The sequence below is a fragment of the Hemicordylus capensis genome, chromosome 3, assembly GCF_027244095.1.
Source record: "Hemicordylus capensis ecotype Gifberg chromosome 3, rHemCap1.1.pri, whole genome shotgun sequence".
NCBI classification, from domain to species: Eukaryota; Metazoa; Chordata; class Lepidosauria; order Squamata; family Cordylidae; genus Hemicordylus; species Hemicordylus capensis.
In genome coordinates, this window is record NC_069659.1 from 186715448 (window position 1) to 186737507 (window position 22060).

Here is a 22060-nt window from a genome sequence, read left to right on the forward strand (position 1 = left end):
CACCAACTTTCAACAAACAATTCAGATCATCCTCCTTCCAACAGCGCAGGAAATGACGCTGCACCGATCGGAGGCAGGCTTCAGTTATTCCAAGAAGCCTGGGCCAGCGCCACCTCCGACCAGTGGGTTCTCCAGACAGTCGTGCACGGCCTTTCCCTGGAGTTTTCATCCACACACACCAACAGTTTCTGCCTCACACCCCTTCCCAAGGATGCGGTAAAGCGACAGCGGATGGCACAGGCCATATGCCACCTCCTCCTGATCGGGGCAATAGAACAAGTCCCGGCGACAGAGTCTGGGCACGGCGTATACTCACTGCTGTTCTTGGTCCCCAAGAAGGATGGTTTTTGGAGAGCAGTCCTAAACCTAAGGCCCCTGAACCAATACATAAGGAAACGCACGTTCAGGATGGAGTCTCTCAGGACAATCAAAGAGGTGGTCAGAAGCCAGGACTTCTTGGCATCAGTAGACCTATCAGAGGCTTACCTCCACATTCCTATCCACCCACAACAATGGCGATTTCTCAGATTTGCCTTCAACAACCAGGAATACCAATACAGGGCGATGCCCTTTGGCCTGTCTTCGGCTCCCAGAGTATTTGCGAAGATTATGGTGGCACTGACTGCACACATAAGGGCCAAGGGAATCTGCATCCATCCGTATCTGGACGATCTTCTTATACGCTCGCACTCGCTACTGAGGGCCAAGAAGGATGTCCAGAGGACACTGGAGATCCTCGCCTCACACGGCTTTGTGATAAACCAGAAAAAGAGTCATCTGACACCCACACAAAGACTCCAGCATCTGGGGGCAGTCTTCGACACAGCCCGGGGCATTATTTATCTAGCCCCAGAAAGGAAGGAGAAGATTCGCCAGCTCGTGTCTACAGTACTGGTAACATATTCCTGCCAGATCATGACCCTGGCAACACTACTGGGCTCCATGACAGCCTGCATAGAGTGGCCACGCCGACCGTGGTTTGCCAACCTACTAGCAATGTCAGTACGGCCACCCTGGCATCTCCCAAGGAGACCAGATCTGCTATCCCAGGGCCCTGTCCTCCACCCCGACCCAGAATGGCTCCAACTCTATGCCTGGACGTTGAGCGGGAAGCTCTAGTGGCTCTAGGGAATAACCACAAGGTACAGACGATCCTGGCCTCCAGAAGGACATCCACCAATAGAATTTACCAGACTACCTGGAGGGCGTTTTCACTATGGTGCAGTAGAAAAGAGATTCCACCCACTGCAGCAAAGGTGCAGGACGTACTCTGGTTCCTGCAAGAGGGTCTGGACCAGAGGCTGAGGGCTAGCACCCTGCGTAGACAAACCTCAGCTCTGACATCCATACTCAATCTAAATTCTAAAGGCTCAATTCATCTTCACCTGCACATTAGGCATTTCTTGAGAGGGGCCTCAAACTTAGCCCCTCCACCACTACCAAGATTTCTGTCATGGGATCTGAACCAAGGTCCTTAACGCACTCACAAGATCTCCATTTGAACCCATAAAAGAGGCATTCCTCAGAGTACTCACAGGCAAAGTACTATTCCTGGTGGCAATTACTACTGCGCGCAGGGTGTCAGAACTTAGCGCCCTTTCAATACGAAAGGAACTGTGCATCTTTCAGGAGGAAGCGGTGGTCTTGTACCTAGATCCAACATTCTTACCCAAGGTAAACTTGGTTTTCCACAGGTCGCAGCCGGTAATACTCCTTCTGCCCAAAACCATCACACCCAAGGGAGAGATCCTGGCACTCCCTGGATGTCAGGAGGGCTCTGCGCACATATATAAGGAAGACAAGACCTTTCCGCAAGATGGAGTCCTTATTTGTATCTTACAATCCATCAAATATGGAAAATAAAGTGTCAAAGGCCACCTTGGTGAGATGGATACGAGACACCATCATACTGGCCTACAACACCTTGGAGATCCCAGTCCCATGAGGCATTACAGCACACTCCACGAGGAGCGCAGCCACCTCAGCAGCTTTCTCAGCCATAGCATCACTTCAGACTATCTGTCAGGCAGCTACCTGGACTTCGGTCACCCCATTCATAAGACATTACAAGATCTCAGCCTTCCATGAGGAGCAGGCAGCCTTCGGCCGGACTTTTCTTCAGCAAGTGGTCTAGTACACTTCCGGACTTCCGCGACCCACCCAGATTGACAATACTTACTATCATTCTGCTTGGGTATGTCCCTATCTGAAGGATGGGCTCCAATTACGGTGGAAAAAGGAACATTGGGTCTTACCTGTGAAGGGTCCTTTTTCACCATAACCGGAGCCCATCCGGCCCAACCTGCGGAAGATCATTACTAAAGGAAACCACACACACACACACACATATATGTATATATATGTAGGAACATAGAGGTTGAGTAACATGTCGATACTTTAGAGTTAGGAATGATAGTAGACATTAGATAATATTGTTACGAGTTATAAATGTTATAAATTTTAGTAGAGATTGGCCAATATAGTTCGGAGACATTATTTGATATTATCGTTCCAGAAGGAACAGAGACTTCTCATTGAAAAATGTGCTTTGACGATGTCAGGAGGAGGGGCACATCCGTTGGTAGTGGGTGAGTCCAATCTATCTCCAACTTTTAAAACTTATGCTTAATACTAACATCAGAACAGAGCTCTCTCTCGCCATAGTTGTTCACAGCATCCTTCAGCACGACAGTCGGAACTGGGGATTAGCGCTCATCCTAGCCTCCAGGAAAACTTGGCTGTGACAACTTCCTGTCAACTCTTGTTAGCATAAAGGAAGAACCCTACCTGAAGGATGGACTCCGATTACGGTGAAAAAGGACCCTTCACACATAAGACCCAATGTTCTTTTTAAATAATAAGTAAATAAGTGATACATTTATATACTGCTTTCTAACAAAAGATCTCAAAGTGACTTTGCATTTCACATTTTAATTCTCATTTCCTTTATAGCAGAGTTTTCAGACTGGGGGTTTAAAGGGCCAAACTTTACATTTAAAGAGAAGGAGAAAGAGGGGTGATCCAGATTGGGACTATGTGGGACAGGCTGTTTTTAATTCCCCTTGTGCCACTCCCCTGTCTCATTCAGATGCTGTTATTTGTTCTGTTAATAAAAACATACTGACGGGGGAAATATCAGCTTCAGTTAATTGTGGTGGTGGGGAGATTTAAAGGACAATGGTGTGAGGGCAGAGAGTATAAAAGCCTAGAAACTTCTCTTCTCTTCACTGTGGACCCGCTCTGGATTGTTCATGCGTAGATACACATGCCCACACCCACAGTGCTATATGCAAAAACTTTAGAGACAGGAAATGAATGCATCTCCGTGGTAATGTGTTGTTTGGCCCTAAGATGTCACTAGGAAGTGTAAATGGCTTTATATCTTGTTGGTAATAGGCCTCACATGCTGCATATTTCATTTGTTAATGTCACCTCCCTGTTTTAACTGCTAATTTAAAGAGCTTATCCTTGGTAGTGAAAGTCAAGATGGCCGATATAAGGGAATTGTTGAAGGGGAAGTCTGCAGTTGTGCATCTGACTGCTGAAGGCTCAGTTACATGATCAGACTGGAGGTAATGCTGCAGGGAGACTGTAGGAGGGAGGAAGAGGCCTAGTGGGGTGTAGACAGAGTTGAGAGTGGTATGATCTCTGCACCAATCAAAGTTATATTTTTAAACCTGTATAAATCAAATGTCATTATTTAATGCGCCTTTTGCATAAACAGTATTTTCCTGCACCAGTATTGGATTATACAGTGCCTAAATCTCTACTCTCCCCACTCCTATTTTTTTACTAGGCCAGAACTATGATAGCTGTTGGCCTTGGTGTTGCCGCTGTTGCTTTTGCTGGTAAGTAAAATAAGGATGTATGCTACCTATGCTGAAATAAGCTGTGTGGTAGTGAATTGTGTCTCTGAAATTGCCATATACTATGTCAACCTTTTGGTCATTCTAGTCCTATCTTGACTGTTCTAGCAGGCAGTGACTCTCCAGTGTCTTAAGCATGGATATTTCTTAGTCTTTCTCACCTTTTAACTGAAGGTGCTGGGCAGGGGTATAGGGAGGTTGTTGGCAGACCAGGGACAGGGTGCTGGTGGTGTCCACTCTCTCCACTTCTGCCCCCCTGAGCATGCATACACTGGCTACACCCCCTGAATTGACACCAGACACAGGGACCGTGACCAGCACCAAGAACTGAGGGCCATATCTTGCACTCTCAACTCTTCATTCACTGTCTGGATGCAGGAGGAGGATAAGGGGCTGCCCTGGGGGAGGGGCAAGAGGTGCCATGGCAGCCCCCTCGACAACTGAATGTACCAGCGGGGATTCGAACCAGCAACCTCTGGCTTGCTAATCAAGTCATTTCCCTGCTGCACCATTAGGTAGCTACACCACTGGTAGTGGGGATTAAACATAGGATTTTCTGTATGCAAAGTAAGTGCTACTGTGGAGCTATGCACTCTGGGCTCCTTGGAGGAAGAGCGGGATATAAAATGTAAAAAAAAATTAAAAATGAAAGTGAAAATCTGGATCTTTAATTGCCCCAGTAGGCAAAAATCTGTTGCCAGATGTTTGATCAGAAGAGAATATACACAGACTCAAGAAACACCAGCATATGAATTTAACTGAAACAAATTGATATTATTTTTATTATTATTTTACATTTTATATCCCGCTTTTCCTCCAAGGAGCTCAGAGCGGTGTACTACATACTGAAGTTTCTCCTCACAACAACCCTGTGAAGTAGGTTAGGCTGAGAGAGAAGTGACTGGCCCAGAGTCACCCAGCTAGTATCATGGCTGAATGGGGATTTGAACTCAGGTCTCCCCGGTCCTAGTCCAGCACTCTAACCACTACACCACGCTGGCTCTCTGTTTACTGAAGCACAAGACACATTATATAAGTGATAAGATGCAGAGCAATAGCAACAATTGTACAACAAAGTATAAGCAAATACAAAATTATATGAAAATAGAATGAACTTTCAAAAACAATATAGGAAACGAGACTTAATAATCAGATCTTAATATGACATATTTGGTAAATGAACAGTGGAGAGATATTTGAGAGCAAATAATAATGCCAAATGCTAATCAATTTAAATATTTCTATAATACCTACTCTATGTCCAGGCTGCTACTATCCTTACTTGCTTCCCTATACAATTTCCTGCTTTTTATTTAAAAAAGCTCTATAATTCTTTTTTAAAGTCATAATTGCTGTTAAAAACCAATGAAGATGCTATGATGAGGGTATTGCTGGCTGGAAGAAAACAACCTTTTCACCAGCAGGAAAGGAAACAATACTGATGGGTGGCGGGGGTGGGGGAGCAGTGGCATTGTTTGTAGAGGGTTATCTAGAAGAAGGGGGAAAACATAGAAATTAAACATGGAAGTTAATTTAGAAAACGGCACCTGATATGGAGAAGTAGAAGAAAATAATTAAAAGAAGCTAGACTTTCTTTAGAAGGAAGAAAAAAGAGAAAGGGAGGGAAAGAGATCTGTGGTAATGCTCACCTAGAATTCCAACTGCCTAATATCTGATCCCAGTCTTTTTATATTCTTTTTTCTTCTCACTCAAAAGTGCTAATGAAGCAGTAAAATAACAATCCCAGTTTTGCAGTGTTCTTCTCAACATTTATATGACATGTTTTATACAACAGGTGCAGGAGTTCCGATCCCCTGTTCCAGGGGCGTAGCAAGGTTGGAGGGGGCCCAGAGACAAGAATTTAAAATGGGCCCCTCGCTGATATACACACACAAACACACTTCACAATATATAGTGCACTCACACTCACATCCCCATTATGAATATGGTGAATATCCAGTTCACATTGAATCTAGTTTTTTTACTCTCTGCTCCTGCCGATCTCCATGAGACTCAACATAATTCATAGGGAGTGCAACATGGGCGGGTGGGGAGTCATGTGATGTGCCTCTGGGGGGCCCCTCGAGGCAGTGGGGCCCCAAGACGACTGCCTCCCCTTGCCTAATGGTAGTTACGCCCCTGCCCTGTTCAATAAAAAAGTGCCATTTAGCAAGAATTCCAAGGTAGTGGCACAGCCCTAACATTCTTCAAAGCCATCTATATGTAGTTGCTGTTGGATAGGCAGGCACATTTCTCTGTTTTAAGTTAAAAATAATGCATAGGCGAATTGAGTCCGTCTGATCTTAGCTTCTCTAGTAGTAACACTCACATAGGCCAAGAAGCCTGATGGAGCATAGTCTCAGAAGCCATGTTATTTCAGGCCTTCTACTCCTCTTAAGGTGGCAAATGGGACAAGAGTCAGACATTTTTGGCCCAGATTAACAATATAGACATTTTACTATCTTAAACAACTTGAAAATCCATATTGATTTTTTTCTATAAAGATATCTTAGTGGGAGAATGGGTGTTACCACACTTGCTCAACTTCGTGTCCTTTAGTCTGCCATCTTGTGAGTGATGCTAAGGGTGTAGGTCTCATTGTAGAGATCCCAAGGACTGGTTAGCAGAGGTGCTGCCAAGTGGTAGGCAAGGAGACGTTCACACGAGGCACCAAGAGTGTGCCTCAGGTGCAATTGTGATCAGTGGCCGATCAGGAACCAAGGCACATACCAACTTTTCAGGGGAATTGGGAAGGGTAGTTCAGAAACTCAACCATGTTAGCTGTTGTGAGGGAACAAGGAGAAATCGGAATTGAACAGGCCTTGACAATTCTTTGGATCTAGGAGCCAGCTCAAATATTTAGGAGCCATACAGTGGATGCGGCACTTACTTACTGGACTTAGTGACAGACATTATGGAGGGGATGGTAAATGAGCTTCTCTTTATCTCCTTTACAAGTAATATACTTAAAACCAAAACTGGGCTGCCTAGAACAAATGAAGGCTTTATTATATAACTCTACCTCTGAATAGCCTAGACTAGGCATCAAAGTTAAATTTCTAGGCTCCTGGGATTAGTTAAGCCCTGGCTTAGAGATTAGGGAGGGCAATTTGGTGTGGCACCAACCATGTGAACACTCAAGAGGGGAGCTTAGGGCTCGTTCAACCAAGAGAGGAAAGAGGCCCTTCAGCTCCTTACTGTTGTGCCAGCAGCGATAGAGAGGAGGAGCCGGAGCAATGGCAGGCAGGCCACCACATGTGGTGAGTGGGGGGCACTTGCAGGGTGGCTTTGTGTTGCCAGCGGCCACTGCCAGAAAATGTTTTTAAAATGTTTGCAGTGTTCATTTCTTGAACATGGGTCCCCTCTGACTTTGTTACACCACTGGTCTTAGTACTTGCTTGCTTGCCTTTTAGTGGGGAGGGTTACTCAGTTCCTCATGTTTGGGAAATTCAGCTCTAAGATGCTGCTTTGCCTCTCCAGGTTGTGTGCATCAAGTCAGTTTACATGACTCTTCTGTTGGGTCCAAATGGAAGTCTATTTCCCTCCTGGCACTAAATGCTTGTCTCTGCAACAGTCTCACTTGGATTCAAAGCTAACAGTCCATGAGGAGGGGAGGCTGTTTAAGGGGAGAGGGCAATTTTTCTATAGGCAGATTTTTCTGAAAATGCCACAGTCAACAGTATTTGCCCTGATTTGAGAGCCATACCTGGTTTAGACCTGAACTGCATTTAGTACTGCACTAGATTCTCTCCCTTGCAAGGGAGGAGTTTGATAAAGAAACTGTCATGCAGCTCTGCAGTAGATCGTAATGCTGGACCAAGCAGGCTAGTTCTCCCTGTGTCAATGTGCTTTGGATTTGATATTTTTATATTTTAATTTAACATATTTATATACTGCCCAAAACACAAGTCTCCGGGCTCTTTATAACAAAATAATAAAAACAAGTAAAAGGTTAAAACATTACAACAATTTAAAACGTAAAACAATGTTAAAACTATTAAAAACCATCGAACTATTAAAACACTATCTAATTAAAAGCCTGGGTGAACAAATGTGCCTTGACTGCCTTTTTAAAAGTTGTAAGAGATGGGGAGGCTCTTATTTCAGCAGGGAGCACGTTCCAAAGCTAACAGTCCACGCAGTGGAGAAGGCCCGTATTTGGTGGGAAACATCCCTGAAAACACTCTGCTCTGGGGTTTCTCAGCACTGTTTGAGTCTTAATGATTGAGCTTTGCATAAGTGCCTTTTATCTTCCTTGAAGATAAGACTCCCTCTTCCATCCTACGGCTTTCTACTCCTGTCCCGACTCCTTTGATGCTTTGAGATTCTCCTGATCATGTAGCTTTGCAGCTTGATCCTCTGCTGCTCTTGGTTGCAACAGTGGTTAGGAGCAGCTTTTAGTTCTTGTCAAGAATTGCAACAATGAATGTCTGCTTGATTTGGTTCTAGTAGAAACCATTGTTCCTAGATCTTGGGGACTGGCTGCTGCAATGTGCTTTTTATTTATTTATTTATTTATTTATTTATTTAAAATCTTTCTATACCACCCAAAATATGGCATAGCTAATTTTTGTTAAGTCATTCTTGAGTATTCACACTCATACATTTACTCAAAATATAAGAGTTCCAATTAGAAGCGGTTTTTAAAAAGACAACTACAACAACACAGTGCCTTGCTGGATCAGATTAAAAGAAACCTAGTGCAGCATTTTCTTTAATTTTTTATTTTTGCAAACCCCACAGAAACCAGCAGGCGCTAGACAGTCTACCAAGAACTGGCAAGTGGTAGACCAGTGGACTATTATCCTTGATTTGTAAAGTCCAACATGACTTGGACCCTGCTATCTAAAGAACTATCTGATTATTCTTATGTCATGTCACAGCCCCCTTGAAATTCACTGGAGATACTGTCTGGAAATACTTAGAGAGTGTTTCAGTCGGAATGTTAAGAGCATGAAAAGACATTCTCAGTGATAGCTTCCCAGGTTGTGGAACTACTTCCCCCCCTTGGAGGTCTGTTTGAACCCCAGGTTTGCAATATTCTGCTGGCAATACAAAACTGCTTCTTTTAAAACCAGCTTTTAACTGTCCACCGATAGGAAAGTAAACTGACATCTTTTTAATAATTAAATGTATATTTTTTAAATTGTCACATACACCACATAATAAAATTTATATATGTATTCTGCTTTTTATGCACTGCATTGCGCCATTGCATTGGAAGTAAAATTATATACATTTTACATATTCGTTTATTTAAATAATGTACATTTTATGTATGCATTCATTTAATATATTTCTATACCATCTTTTAAAACAAAATATTTACAAGTTGGTTTACAATAAAAAACAAGAAACTACAAAATATAAAAGAAAATGACACATTCACATATTAAACTTCAGGGTAAAAGCCATTAAAACGAGTGTAAAATCCATCCAAAGCAGTCCCCTAAAAGCTTGATCGGAAAATTTTTTTTACAGCTCTTCTAAAAATAGCCAGTGTGGGAATTTGCCATATCTCAATTGGGAATTCCACAGTTGTGGTGCCATTACTGAAAAAGCCCTGTCTCTAGTATCCACTAAACAAATTTGAGTAAGTGGTGGTCCAGAGAGCAGGCAGGGCCTGAGATACAGACATGAATGCCTGGGCAGGTACTTATGCATGCAAGTGGTAGGTAACTTTGGTTTCAGACTATATGGGACTTTAAAAGTAATAGCCAGTACTTTAAATAGAGCCTGCAAATGAATTGGCAGACAGTGCAACTGGCATAAAATAGGTGTGATGTGTCACCCATACCCAATAACTGGCCGTTGCATTTTGAGCCATTTTCTCAACTGTCTTCAAAGGCACATCTAAATAATATTCTTTTTTAAATATGTAGGTTAAGCCCCACCAGATTCCAACTTGTTGTATATAGTATGTCATGTTGCCATTTGTAACCAAGCAATCTAGTCCTGAACGGGCTTCTCTGCAAGTAAGTAAGCTCAGTGGGACTTGCTTCATCGTAAATCTCCTGCTTGACAGCCGGTCCTATGTATGTTTGCTCAGAAGTCCGCCTTAACATCTTTGCCAGCCTTCAAAAGAGCCGTTAAGCCACATTTTCCCCCAGCCAGGCTTTTAGTACTCTCTGAATGTTTTTTAATTTTTCAAAATTGCTTATTTTAACTATTTGTTTTGTTTTTCTTGTGTGTATTTTTGTGAACCACCTAGAGCCTTTGGAGTCAGGCAGTATATAAATTAAATAAATAACATGTTCAATGGAGCTCTCACAGAGAAGCATGCATAAAATTGCGTCTGTGTTTGGTGAGCCATCAGTTCTTTTCTTGTAGCTGTCGTTCAGTGGCTTTTGTAAAGGGGACCAAGCAGCTCCTATTCGCAAAGACAGCCACTGCTCTATTCGGCATTTAATGTATTTTAGAATAGTTCAAAACAGCGAAGGTACCACTGTACAGATGCAGTGGTATGAACCCATCGTTCATAGGCTTTAAGAAGTCAGATTCACAACCAATGAAACAAATCTAAGCTGTTTGTGTGTATTGTAGCTTTCCCTGAAATTCAGAAGATGTGTTTATGAAAGCACAACCAAGCAGGGGAACTTGAGCCTAGAATGTTTATAATGTATAAGCATTTTCTTTAAAAATGGCTTCCTCTGCCATGGCGTAAAGGGTGAATTCTGTAAGTGCCTGCCAACTCATCATGGCACTGTGCTGGGCTTGACTCCAAAACCAGCCATTCAGGGAACAGTTTGAATCAGAAAAGGACAACAGTTTGGACTTCCAGATGAATGAGGGGGGGGAACATTCTTCTTTGTTCTTCTCAGCAAGAAATTACTGTTGCTGCATCCTTGCTTAACAGATGAACAGATGTTAAGCTGCCTCTTGTTTCAATATTTTATAGGTCGTTATGCATTCCAGCTCTGGAAACCACTAGAACGAGTAATCACAGTAACAGGAAGAAAAATTTCAGCTGCTGTAAGTTTAAAGCTTGGGTCCTTTTCACAAGATTAAGAGATCAAAAGAGAAATAAGAAACATTCTTCCAGTATTCAGGGTGTGTTTCTCGCTCTCTCTCTCTCTGACGAATTGAGTTCTGGCCCATGGAAGCTTATGCCATAATATAGTCATTAATGTGCCACTGTTAATGAAACAAAACTCTGTTTTTGCTACAATAGATTAACATGGCTACCCCTCTTGAATTTTTCAAGCAATGTCATTGTATGTAAAATTACTGAGGACGGTGAGTTGTATCCAGAGCATTGTATTTTTCTGCTTTCAGAAGATGTGCCCATCCAATTTTTAGCAATTCCCCCTCCTTTCAAAGGATCCCCCCCAAACTCAAGAGAAGTTTTGGGGAGCTGCAGGGGATTGCTATTGGGAAGTGATGGTGGGAAATATATATATATTTATAATTTGCAATACTGGAACATTTTCTGTGGAGCTTAATATTTGATATGCTGAAGACCAGGGAAGGGGAACCACAGGTCTGTGATGCCATTCTCTTTGCCCATTTATGTAATGCCTTGCAAGTAGGGATGTGCATGAATTAATTTATTCAATTTGAACCCAAAAAGAATGACTCCGATTTGTTTGGGGTCCAAATCTGCCCCCCCCAACACCCCAGATTCAATTTGTACCTGAATTTTCTTATTCTGAATCAATTCGGGGCAATAAGGTGGTTCCAGGGACAAAGGGGTGGGGTAGGTGGTAGTGCCCAATGGGTGGAAGCTACCACACAAATTTCAAAGAAATTGGCCAAAGGGGGCGATTTTTAACAATTTTTTGAAGTTCACGTGTCTTTAAGCTTTTTCCCATAGGCAATAATGGGGATTTCAGCAGCAATTTTCTTTATGAGAGTAGATTCTTTGGTGGGAAATGAGAGTGGATTTTTTCTCATTTATCATTTTGCAGCAAAGAAGATTATGAATAAACAAAGATGAGCAGTGATAGTGGACACACACAACCAACCATGAGAGCCCAGTCCTGACATGGGAGGGGAAGACTAATTCTTTCTCCCAGAGCTTTTTCTGCTGAAAATTACCCCTCCATGTATCTGAATCAGCTATTTACAGCAGAATGAAGAAACTGCTATTGTTGTAGATTTTATTTATTTATTTATTTATTTAACTTGTATAATGCCCAAACCTTCGTCTCTGGGCGGTTAACAATGACATAAAAACAATTAAAACAAATATAAAAAGTTAAAACTGTTTAGCAATTTTAAAACAGCATAAAATTAAAACCTACAAATTAAAAAAGCTGAAAAAGCTTGGGTGAAGAGTTGGGTCTTCAGATGTTTTTTAAAAATAGCCAGAGATGAAGAGGATCGTATCTCAGCAGGGAGCACATTCCCACAATCTCGGGGCAGCAATCGAGAACGCCTGTCTCTGTGTGACCACCAGACGAGCTGGCGGTAGCTGGAGACGGACCTCCTCAAGTGACCTCAATGGGCAGTGGGGCACATAACAAAGAAGATGTTCTCTTAAATACCCAGGGCCTAAGCTGTTTAGGGCTTTATAAGTTATAACTAGCACTTTGTATTCTGCCCAGAAACCTATTGGCAGATGGTGTAGCTCAGTCAACAAGGGAGTAATGTGGTCTCTCCGAGGTAACCCGGAGACCAACCTGGCTGCCGCATTCTGAACCAACTGAAATTTCCGGACTACGTAAAAAGGCAGCCCCACGTAGAGCGCATTACAGAAGTCCAGTTTGGAGGTTACCAACAAATGTACCACTGTTTTGAGGTCATTGATCTCAAGAAATGGGCGCAGCTGGCGTATCAGCCGAAGCTGATAGAAAGCATCCCTGGCCACCGCCTCAACCTGAGAAACCAGGGAGAGGTGTGGATCCAGAAGTACTCCCAGAATGCGAATCTGCTCCTTTTGGGGAAGTGTGACCCCATCTAGAACAGGTAGATCAAAATCGTCTCTGGAGTTCTGATTCGCACAATAAGTACCTCCGTCTTACCTGGATTCAGCTTCAGTTTATTCTCCCTCATCCAGCCCATTACTGCCTCCGGGCAGGCATTCAGGGAAGATATGCCATCTCCTGAAGAAGTTGACATGGAGAAATAGATCTGGGTGTCATCAGCATACTGGTAACATCCCGCTCCAAATCCCCTGATGATCTCTCCCAGTGGTTTCATGTAAATGTTAAAAAGCATTGGAGAGAGTACGGAGCCTTGAGGGACACCTTACTTAAGCTCAGATTCTGAAGAGCAACAGTCTCCAATCGCCACCATCTGGAATCTATCCGAGAGGTAGGAGCGGAACCACTGTAAAACAGTGCCTCCCACCCCCAACACCCTCAGATGTTCCAGAAGGATACTATGGTTGATAGTATCGAAAGCCGCCGAGAGATCCAAAAGGACCAACAGAGTCACACTTCCTCTGTCAATTCCCAACTGGAGATCATCCATCAGGCCGACTAAGGCAGTCTCCACCCCATAGCCCACCCAGAAGCAAGTTTGAAATGGGTCTAGATAATCAGTTTCCTCCAAGACCGCCTGGAGCTGAGAGGCCACCAACCTCTCAATTACCTTGCCCAGCCACGGGAGATTGGAGACAGGCCTATATAATAGCTATATAGCTATATGGTTGGAGACAGGGCTATATAATAGCTCTCGGCCATTACTGGTTTTTGTGAGGGCAGGAAAAAAGCAGTTTCAGTTGGAAGCGTACTACAATAGTCAGTTTCAAGTTAATGTGATTTTGGATGGTGTGAAAGTTAGACTCATACATAATATTGTATTGAGTGGATCATGCCCTACCTATCTAGACATTCTTGTTTTCTGTCATCCAAGAAAAATCATGCTAATATTTTTGGCATTGTTTTATGACAGTCTCTACTATTTGATAGATTTTGAAATTAATTTTGAAGAACATTCATCTTGAATTCTAAAGATCTTTTATGCCATATTTTTATCTTTGACCATGATTTTAGATATATTGCAATATTTTGATATATTGCCTAAAATTATTTTTAAAGAAATCTTGAAAATACAATGAGATATTTAGAATAATTGAATTATAAAATGTTAGAGATGGAAGGGATGCTGGAGGTCTTCTAGTCCCTCCCCCTGCCCACTGCAGGAAGCAGTTCTATCGTCCCTGACAGATGGCTGTCCAGCCTCTGACTGGAAACCTTCAGTGAAGGAAAGACTGCTCATACAAGACAAATTGTTTCACTGTCAAGCAGCTGTAGTTCTTCCATTTCTTCCTAATGTCTAGCCTCTAAACCTACCTCCTTGTAGTTCCAACCATTGGTTCTAGTCTTGTCCTCAAGAGCAACAGAAAACAAGTGCACTCCTTCTATGTGACAGCCCTTCCGATATTTGAAGACTGCACTACTATCTTATCTCCCCTTAATCTTCTCTTCTCCAAATTAAACCTATCCAGCTTCTTCAACCATTTCTTATAGGACTTGGTTCTCAGATCTCTCATCATCTTTGTTGCCTTTCTCTGAACTCATTCCAGTTTATCAATAATGGTGGGCCAGCTTAACAGCCTAGGTTTCCAACCCCCAAAACTTGCAGGAGCCCATATTAAATGCACAGAGGAGTACTTCTGCTATTCTTACGTTTCTCCGGGCAAGAGGTAGCCAGTATAAACCCACAGCGCTTAAACTGTATGAAGCAAAACCTCTTGCGCAGCTTCTCTACGGTGCCCAGCTGGGTCCCTTCTCCAACTTCGCCTCCAGTGTTTGTATTACAGGGACATTCGCTCCACCTTCATTCTACCTTCATCCTAATCATACAGACCAATTTTACAGCTCTTCACTGCTTTCTGATAACAACCCCGCCACCACTTACAGTGTTGCCAAGTTCTGCGTGGCATCAATTAAAGTCAGGCGGATTCTGACCTCAGACTCGTGCCCAGCACCCAGCTTTATGGACTAACTCCAGTACACCCTTTGGCTGCTGCCTCAGAGTGCTTCATGGCAGCCCTGCACTCCTACCTTTGTACAGTTCCACAGCTTCTTGACTTTTTAACTTGCCTCAAATTGATAAAACTCTTACTACAAGCTGACCCCCGCACAGATCATCTGTGTGTTTTTTGGGTTCAGCAACCTCTCCCCGCCCCCCAGTCTCCGGCCGGGCCGCCGCCGCCTCCTCGCCTGGACTCCTCGCTGGGCCGGATCCGCCGCCTCTCTCCCCCCGCCCAAGTCTCCGGCCCGGCCGAGTGCCGCTGCCGCCTGGCATCCGGGCCCGCCGCCTGGCATCCAGGCCTGCCACCAGCCTCCGCGTTCGGGCCGGGCCCGCCGCCAACAACCTCTCTCCCCCCCGCCCCAGTCTCCGGCCGGGCCGCTGCCGGCCTCCGCGGCCGGGCCAGGCCCGCCGCCGCCCTGGCCTCCATGGCCCGGCAAAGCCCGCCACCGCCTCTGTCCTCCACCACAGACGCGCCTCAGCCAATCAGGTGCGTCCCTCCACTCCGCTGCCCAGCCAATCAGCTGGGTTGCCGGGACGCATCCCCACAGAGGCACGTCTACGGGGATGAAATATATAGATGTCTGTAATTGCCCTCATATGATTTTATGGGTTTTTTATGCCTACATGATTTTCATATACATTTTAATGCATTTTTCTTATGCATGTATGCTTTTTATAAACCTTTTATAAATACTTACCCACTTTTTACCATTATTAACTACTGTTAACTGCCATCTTCAGATCTTGAAGATCTTGGCCAGATCTTCAGATCTTGGCCATTAAGGGTCATTTAGTGTGCAGCCTTGCTTTTGTCTTAGATAGCCACAGTTTTATTTTAAATGTTACCTCTATTTTGGATTTTTATAGTCTTTTATCATATGCTTGCATTATGTCACTCACCCTAGGCTTCTAATATCTACTTTTATTTGTAATATGTAATCACCCCTTATACTTTATGCTGGTCTATGACCGTAATACAGATTGATTTGATTTGAGTTTATCAATATCCTTCTTAAAATGCAGGGCCCAGAATTGGTCACAGTATTCCAAGTGAGCAGTGAAAAGCACAGATACAACGGAACAATTATTTCTTGTGATCTTGACTCTGCTTCTGTTAATGCAGCCTAGGATTGGATTCACTTTTTTTAACAGCTGCATCACACTGCTGGCTCATGTTCAATTTCTTGTCCACTAAGACACCTAGGCTCCTTTCATATGTACTGTTGCCTAGCCAGGTCTTCCCTATCCTGTTCTTGTGCATTTGATTTTTCTTACCCAAACTCAGGACTTTACATTTGTCTCAGCTGAATGTCATCTTGTTGGTTTTGGCCCAATATTTGAGCCTGTCTAGATCAGATTGAACCTTGGTTCTGTCTGTTATGCTGTTGATGTATAGTGGGCAAGAAACGGAACATGAGCCAGCAGTGTGATGCAGCTGTTAAAAAAAAGTGAAATAATTGTTCCAGGGAGAAGACAGATGCAAAATAGGCATTAAGCAGCATTGCCTTTTGTTGCTCATTACCACTTCACGTTATCCAAGCAACAGTCCTTCTTGACCACCTTCTTGTTCCTGACATACCTGTAAAAACCCTTATTGTTTTTATTGGCATCCCTTGCAAGCCTCAGCTCATTCTGAGCCTTAGCTTTCCTGTCACCATTCCCACAGGTTCTGGATACTCTTTTGTTCTCCTCCTTGGTTATGTACCCCTCCTTCCATTTTTTGTATGTACCCTTTTTGCCTCTCAGCTGTTCAGAAAGCTATCTCTTCATCCATGCTAGTTTCTTGAGATGTGTCTTATCTAATTTTTATCTGAGTTACAGTCAGCTTTCCTGAAATTAAGGGTTTCCTGAAATTGAGGGTCTGACATTTTCTCCCTAGGTATCATAAATTCCAGGATGGCATGGTCTCTTTTCCTCAGGGTTCTCCATGCTTTCACTTACTCAACCAACATGTTACAATTGCCCATCAAAACTTTTGAAAACACAAAATCTGTTTAAATCTATTTCTCAAGTAGTTATTCACACTTAAGAATAGCAATTCTCATTTCAAAAAAATGAGCCTTGTATCCTGAAAGGCTACTGAAAAGATTACTAAAAAGAATTTTACTGAGCTCTGATAATGCTAGAACGGAAACACATACAATTTTTCCTGTGCATCTTTCTGCATATGCTAAGTCCAGGGCTGCATGACTTTGCCCTCCTACGATGTCAGACTATAACTCCCATCATCCATGACAATTGACCACTGTGACCGGGGATGGTGGGAATTGTAGTCCAACAGCAGCCGGAGGGCCAAAGTTATACAGCCGTGCTCTAGTCCAAAACTATAATTTGTTGGGAGCTAAATTTGAAGATGCTAAGCAGGTGGCTGTTTTTCCGAAATCATTCTGATTATTTATTCAGTACCATCAGTAGAGTTGGTGCTTTACAGAGTTTCTTAAGCCCAAAAGACAGGCTGCTGCAGGGAGTTTACACTCTGAGGGCCAAGGCATGGGAGGACTGGGGATTAGGGGTGTGTGTGGATTATCAGTTCCAGGCAGCTGCAGTGTGGTTAACTCTCTCCTCTCATGCCTTTTCCAGTCCCTTCCCCAGCTACTGTTAGCTCCATGGGAGAAGCAAGACAGGTCTGTACCTGTTTTATCTTTTGCAGAGCCAATAGCAGCTTTAGGAGGGCATGTGAAGAAAGAGGTGGATATCCTGCCCCAGAGTGTCACTTCCTTGATCTTCAAAACAGCTGGCTGGAGCTGTTAGTGTGGGGGGTGGGACGAGGAAGGGCTCAAGCCACAGGAGAACAAACAGGCGCCTCTAACCATGAATGTCCTGTATTTCAGCTAGTTTGGCCTTGACCCTTAACTAGAGAAATCAAGAGATGGGAAGAAAAGGAGGGCAGGGACAGACAAGTCAGACAAGCAATGGACAAATACAAAATAAATGCAGTTATATATACCTACGTTCGGTTACTGGTGAGCCATATCTTTGTGGCTTCAGCATGAACATCCTACCCTAGTTGGAGCCATATAATAGAACTGAGGTCATCACAGCTGAAACTGGGATCTAATAACTTCTCCCTCTCTCCCATACAGAGCTTTTCGTCCTATTATAAAGGAGGATTTGAACAGAAAATGAATCGGCGAGAAGCTAGTCTTATTTTAGGCATAAGGTAAGTGTGCTGCATTGATACAGAATCTATTCAGTTCCCAAGCCTGAAAGGAAAATGGTCAGTTACAAAATACAGGGCAGAAACAACCTCACTCAGTGGCTTTATTTAGAATATAGCACATAAGCTAAGAAGCACAGAAAAGTATGTAGTTTGCTATCACTATTATTATTATTATTTATTTACACAGTCAGACAGGTGTTATTGACTGGTTTGATTTATCCAGACATCGAGTCCTTCCCAAGGACCTGGGATGCCAGAATTTTATTGTCAATTGTTATAGATATTGTCGCAGAATATAGGCTGTTCCCAGTAAAGCTGCTTTTTGTCATTGGCTGATGGTGATTACTGTGGCCCCTATGGTGTTGAGGTGCTCTTCAAGGTCTTCTGGAACTGCATCCAGGGCGCCAATTACCACTGGGATTATTTTGGTCTTTTTCTGCCACAGCCTTTCAATTTCAATTTGCAGATCTTTGTATTTGGTGATTTTTTCTATTTCTTCTTCTTCTATTCTGCTATCCCCTGGTATTGCTATGTCGATTATTTTCACTTGTTTTTCTTTCTTCTCGACTACAGTGATATCTGGTGTATTGTGTGGCAGATGTTTGTTTGTAGTCGGAAGTCCCATAATATTTTTACATCTTCACTTTCTACCACTTTTTCAATTTTATGGTCCCACCAATTTTTGGCTACAGGTAGCTTACATTTTTGGCAGATGTTCCAGTATATCATCCCTGCTACCTTGTCATGCCTTTGTTTGTAGTCAGTCTGTGCAATCTTTTTACAACAGCTGATTAGGTGGTCCACTGTTTCATCTGCTTCTTTACAAAGGCGGCACTTGCTCTTTGTGGTTGATTTTTCGACTTTTGCTCTTATTGCATTTGTTCTTAGTGCCTGTTCTTGTGCAGCCAGTATTAAACCCTCTGTTTCTTTCTTCAAGTAACCATTCTTAAGTCATTGCCAGGTCTTGGTGATGTCTGATTTTCCACTTATATTGTGCAAATATTGACCATGCAGGGGCTTATTTCTCAATTTTTCTGCTCGGTTCTTGACTTGTTCTTTCTTGTAGGCCTGCTTTGTTTCATTGGTGTTGAATAGTTTCGCATTATTGACCATTTGAAGTGCATCTTCTTCACTATCCTTGATATATTCTTCAAGGCCTCTTTTTTCCTCCTCTAGTGTTTGATGGACCTGCAGCATTCCTCTTCCACCTGAGCTGCGAGGGAGGTATAGCCTATCGACATCACTGTGGGGGTGCAGAGCATGATTGATGGTCATGATTTTCCTGGTCTTACGATCCAGCGTCTCTAGCTCTGCCTGGGTCCAGTCCATTATTCCTGCAGTGTATCTGATAACAGGTATAGCCCAGGTGTTTATGGCTTGTATGGTGTTCCCGCCATTGAGTTTGGACTTTAGGATTTTTCTAACTCTCCTGATGCATTCACTTCCAATTTTTCTTTTAACTTCAGTGTGTGCAATGTTATCAGCCTGGAGAATGCCCAAGTATTTGTAATGTTCTTTCTCTTCCAGGTTCTTGATCTTGCTTCCATTGGGCAGTTCTGTTCCTTCTGTTTTTCTTATTTTCTCTCTGTTCATTATTAATGCAGCACACTTGTCTAGTCCAAACTCCATTGCTATATCGCTACTGAATATACGGACAGTGCTTAGCAGTGATTCGATTTCTGACTGGGACTTTCCATACAACTTCAGATCGTCCATGTACAGCAGATGGTTGATTTGACTGGATGTTTTAGATGTTTGGTATCTGAGGCCTGTTTTGTTTAGTATTTGTGAAAGTGGGGTCATGGCGATTACAAACAACAGAAGGGATAGTGAGTCCCCTTGGAAAATGCCTCTTCTAATGCTAACCTGTCCAAGTGTCTCGCCATTGATTGTTAACTGTGTACTCCACATGCTCATTCCTTTTTTAATAAATATCTGAATGTTTTTGCTGACACCAGTTGTTTCTAAACATTTTAGTATCCATGTGTGAGGATGTTTTTTATTATTATTATTTATTATCATTATCTTATCTTATCTTATCTTATCTTATCATTTATTCGATTTCTATACTGCCCTTCCAAAAAATGGCTCAGGGCGGTTTACACAGAGAAATAAGAAATAAATAAGATGGCTCCCTGTCCCCAAAGAGCTCGCAATCTAAAAAGAAACATCAGATAGACACCAGTAACAGTCACTTGAGGTACTGTGCTGGGGGTGGATAGGGCCAGTTACTCTCCCCCTGCTAAATGAAAGAGAATCACCACGTTAAAAGGTGCCTCTTTGCCAAGTTAGCAGGGGTTAGACTGCCTTTTGCTGTACTTATTAGACTGCCTTTTGCTGTACTTGCTTACTTAGATTTGTATTCTGCCTTCTTGCCAGTGCACTGAGGTTGATTTAAAATAATGGTTTATACAATTCAAAAGAGCCAGAGAGGAATGAGGAAAATAAGCAGATCTAGATATCAAATCTTATATATTAAAAACAATCTTGTGTGGCACACTCAGCTATTTCCCTTCTAAAATTTTGCACATGTTGAATTCCTCATAGAATCTTATGTAGGACATAGATTTCTGCCAAAACAAAGTATGCAAAAATCACTAATTCTGTTGAACTGCATAAATTATTCTGTAAAGAACCACAATATTTAGTATTGTAAATATCTATTCTTAGCTCTCTAGGCTCCAGGAATTAGTTCCTTACCTCCTGCTGTTTGGAACTTAATGGAACTTTGCTTGAATATTCCTTTTGAAATCTCCAGGTTTGTTTCCTTGCTGAATGTTGTTTACCGCCTGTCAAACACTGATGTAGGGAAAGGCCTCATAAATAACTAAGTATATTGTAAAAACCCTTGCTGTCAGTAAACAGGACAAAACCAGAACTGGTGGTTCTCAGCACTGAGAAAGAAACTGTGATATGGTCAAATTGTAATAATATGCACTGGACCCATTGGAACAAACCACAGGTTTCTCCTGAGCAAGCATAAATATCCCTGAGTAAAATACATACATTTCCAATTGGCCAGTGGTCATAGAATCACAGCCCACTCTTACCCAGGGAGAATTGGACATCCTCATGCTGTGGACAGGCTTCTTTACAACTGTTGGCACTGCTATGCTGATGTTTCCCATCCTTTTAGCTCAGCTGACTTTTTGTCTGGGTAAATGTGGGTGGACTGCTCTCAAAGTCCCCCCAAACACCAAACAAATAGAGCCTTCAATGTACAAGTCTTTCTTTAAAAGTGCAATGTCATGTTTTGCCCACCAGATGGCAAAGATCTCTAGATTTTTATGTGTTTTTCAAAAGCAAGCAAACTGCTAATTTACAGTCTGCAAGAGTCATTATTTATGGTAAGCACTCTAAATTTATTTTTACAGTCCATCTGCTGACAAAGCCAAGATTAGAACTGCTCACAGACAAATCATGATTTTGAATCACCCTGATAAAGGTATGTTTTTATTTTCATAAATACTAGTTGATAGGTGACATATAACATGTTGCCAGCCCCCCACCCTTTTTTCTTACCTACCAAATGTAACTTCACAAATTCTAGGCAGTGCATTTCAAAGTAAGTCTTAGTATTACCTGCATGTACATTTAGCTTGTATAAAACAGATAACCATCCAGCTTCTGTGAACCGTAACAAGGCATGTAATGGCTGCCTTTGGGGGTCATTCACTATATCACAAGCTAACGAGCTGTCAAGCAGTGAATTTCTGAAACTGCTATGTCAAGCTGCTAGCTTTTGAAGAAGGAAAAACGTTAGCTATGAAGCTGTGAAAAAATCCATGTCTTCTAGAATAGACGTTTTGCTGCCATAAATAGACAAGCACATAAATTTTTGAGCAGAATGTTATACAAATGACAAATGTATGTACTAGGTTTTAGTGCTCTTAAAAACTATAAAGCCAGGCACAGATGTTTTAACTAGCCAGGTTTTTAATGTAAACGTATCTCCCCAAAAAGCTCTTATTATAACTTTTAACTACACTACAGCTGGTTGAGAAGGAAAGCCCATATGTTCATTGCTGTTTGTACTTTGATACAACAGATGGTAGAGAGTTGCACAGTATTTAAAAAGCCAAAAAGGGGGAAGTGAAGATTTTTATATCTG

General features: G+C 42.6%; 1 protein-coding gene across 4 annotated transcripts in view; it reads left to right on the top strand.

The window, feature by feature from the left end:
• Positions 1–22060, top strand: part of DNAJC15 (DnaJ heat shock protein family (Hsp40) member C15) — a 42110-nt gene that overhangs the window by 14317 nt on the left and 5733 nt on the right. For all 4 annotated transcript variants that reach the window (XM_053313148.1, XM_053313147.1, XM_053313146.1 and 1 more), the window contains 4 exons: positions 3797–3848; positions 10765–10838; positions 17873–17949; positions 21324–21394. In XM_053313148.1, the coding sequence (XP_053169123.1) occupies positions 3797–3848; positions 10765–10838; positions 17873–17949; positions 21324–21394 (274 nt within the window). The remainder of the gene's footprint in view (positions 1–3796; positions 3849–10764; positions 10839–17872; positions 17950–21323; positions 21395–22060) is intronic.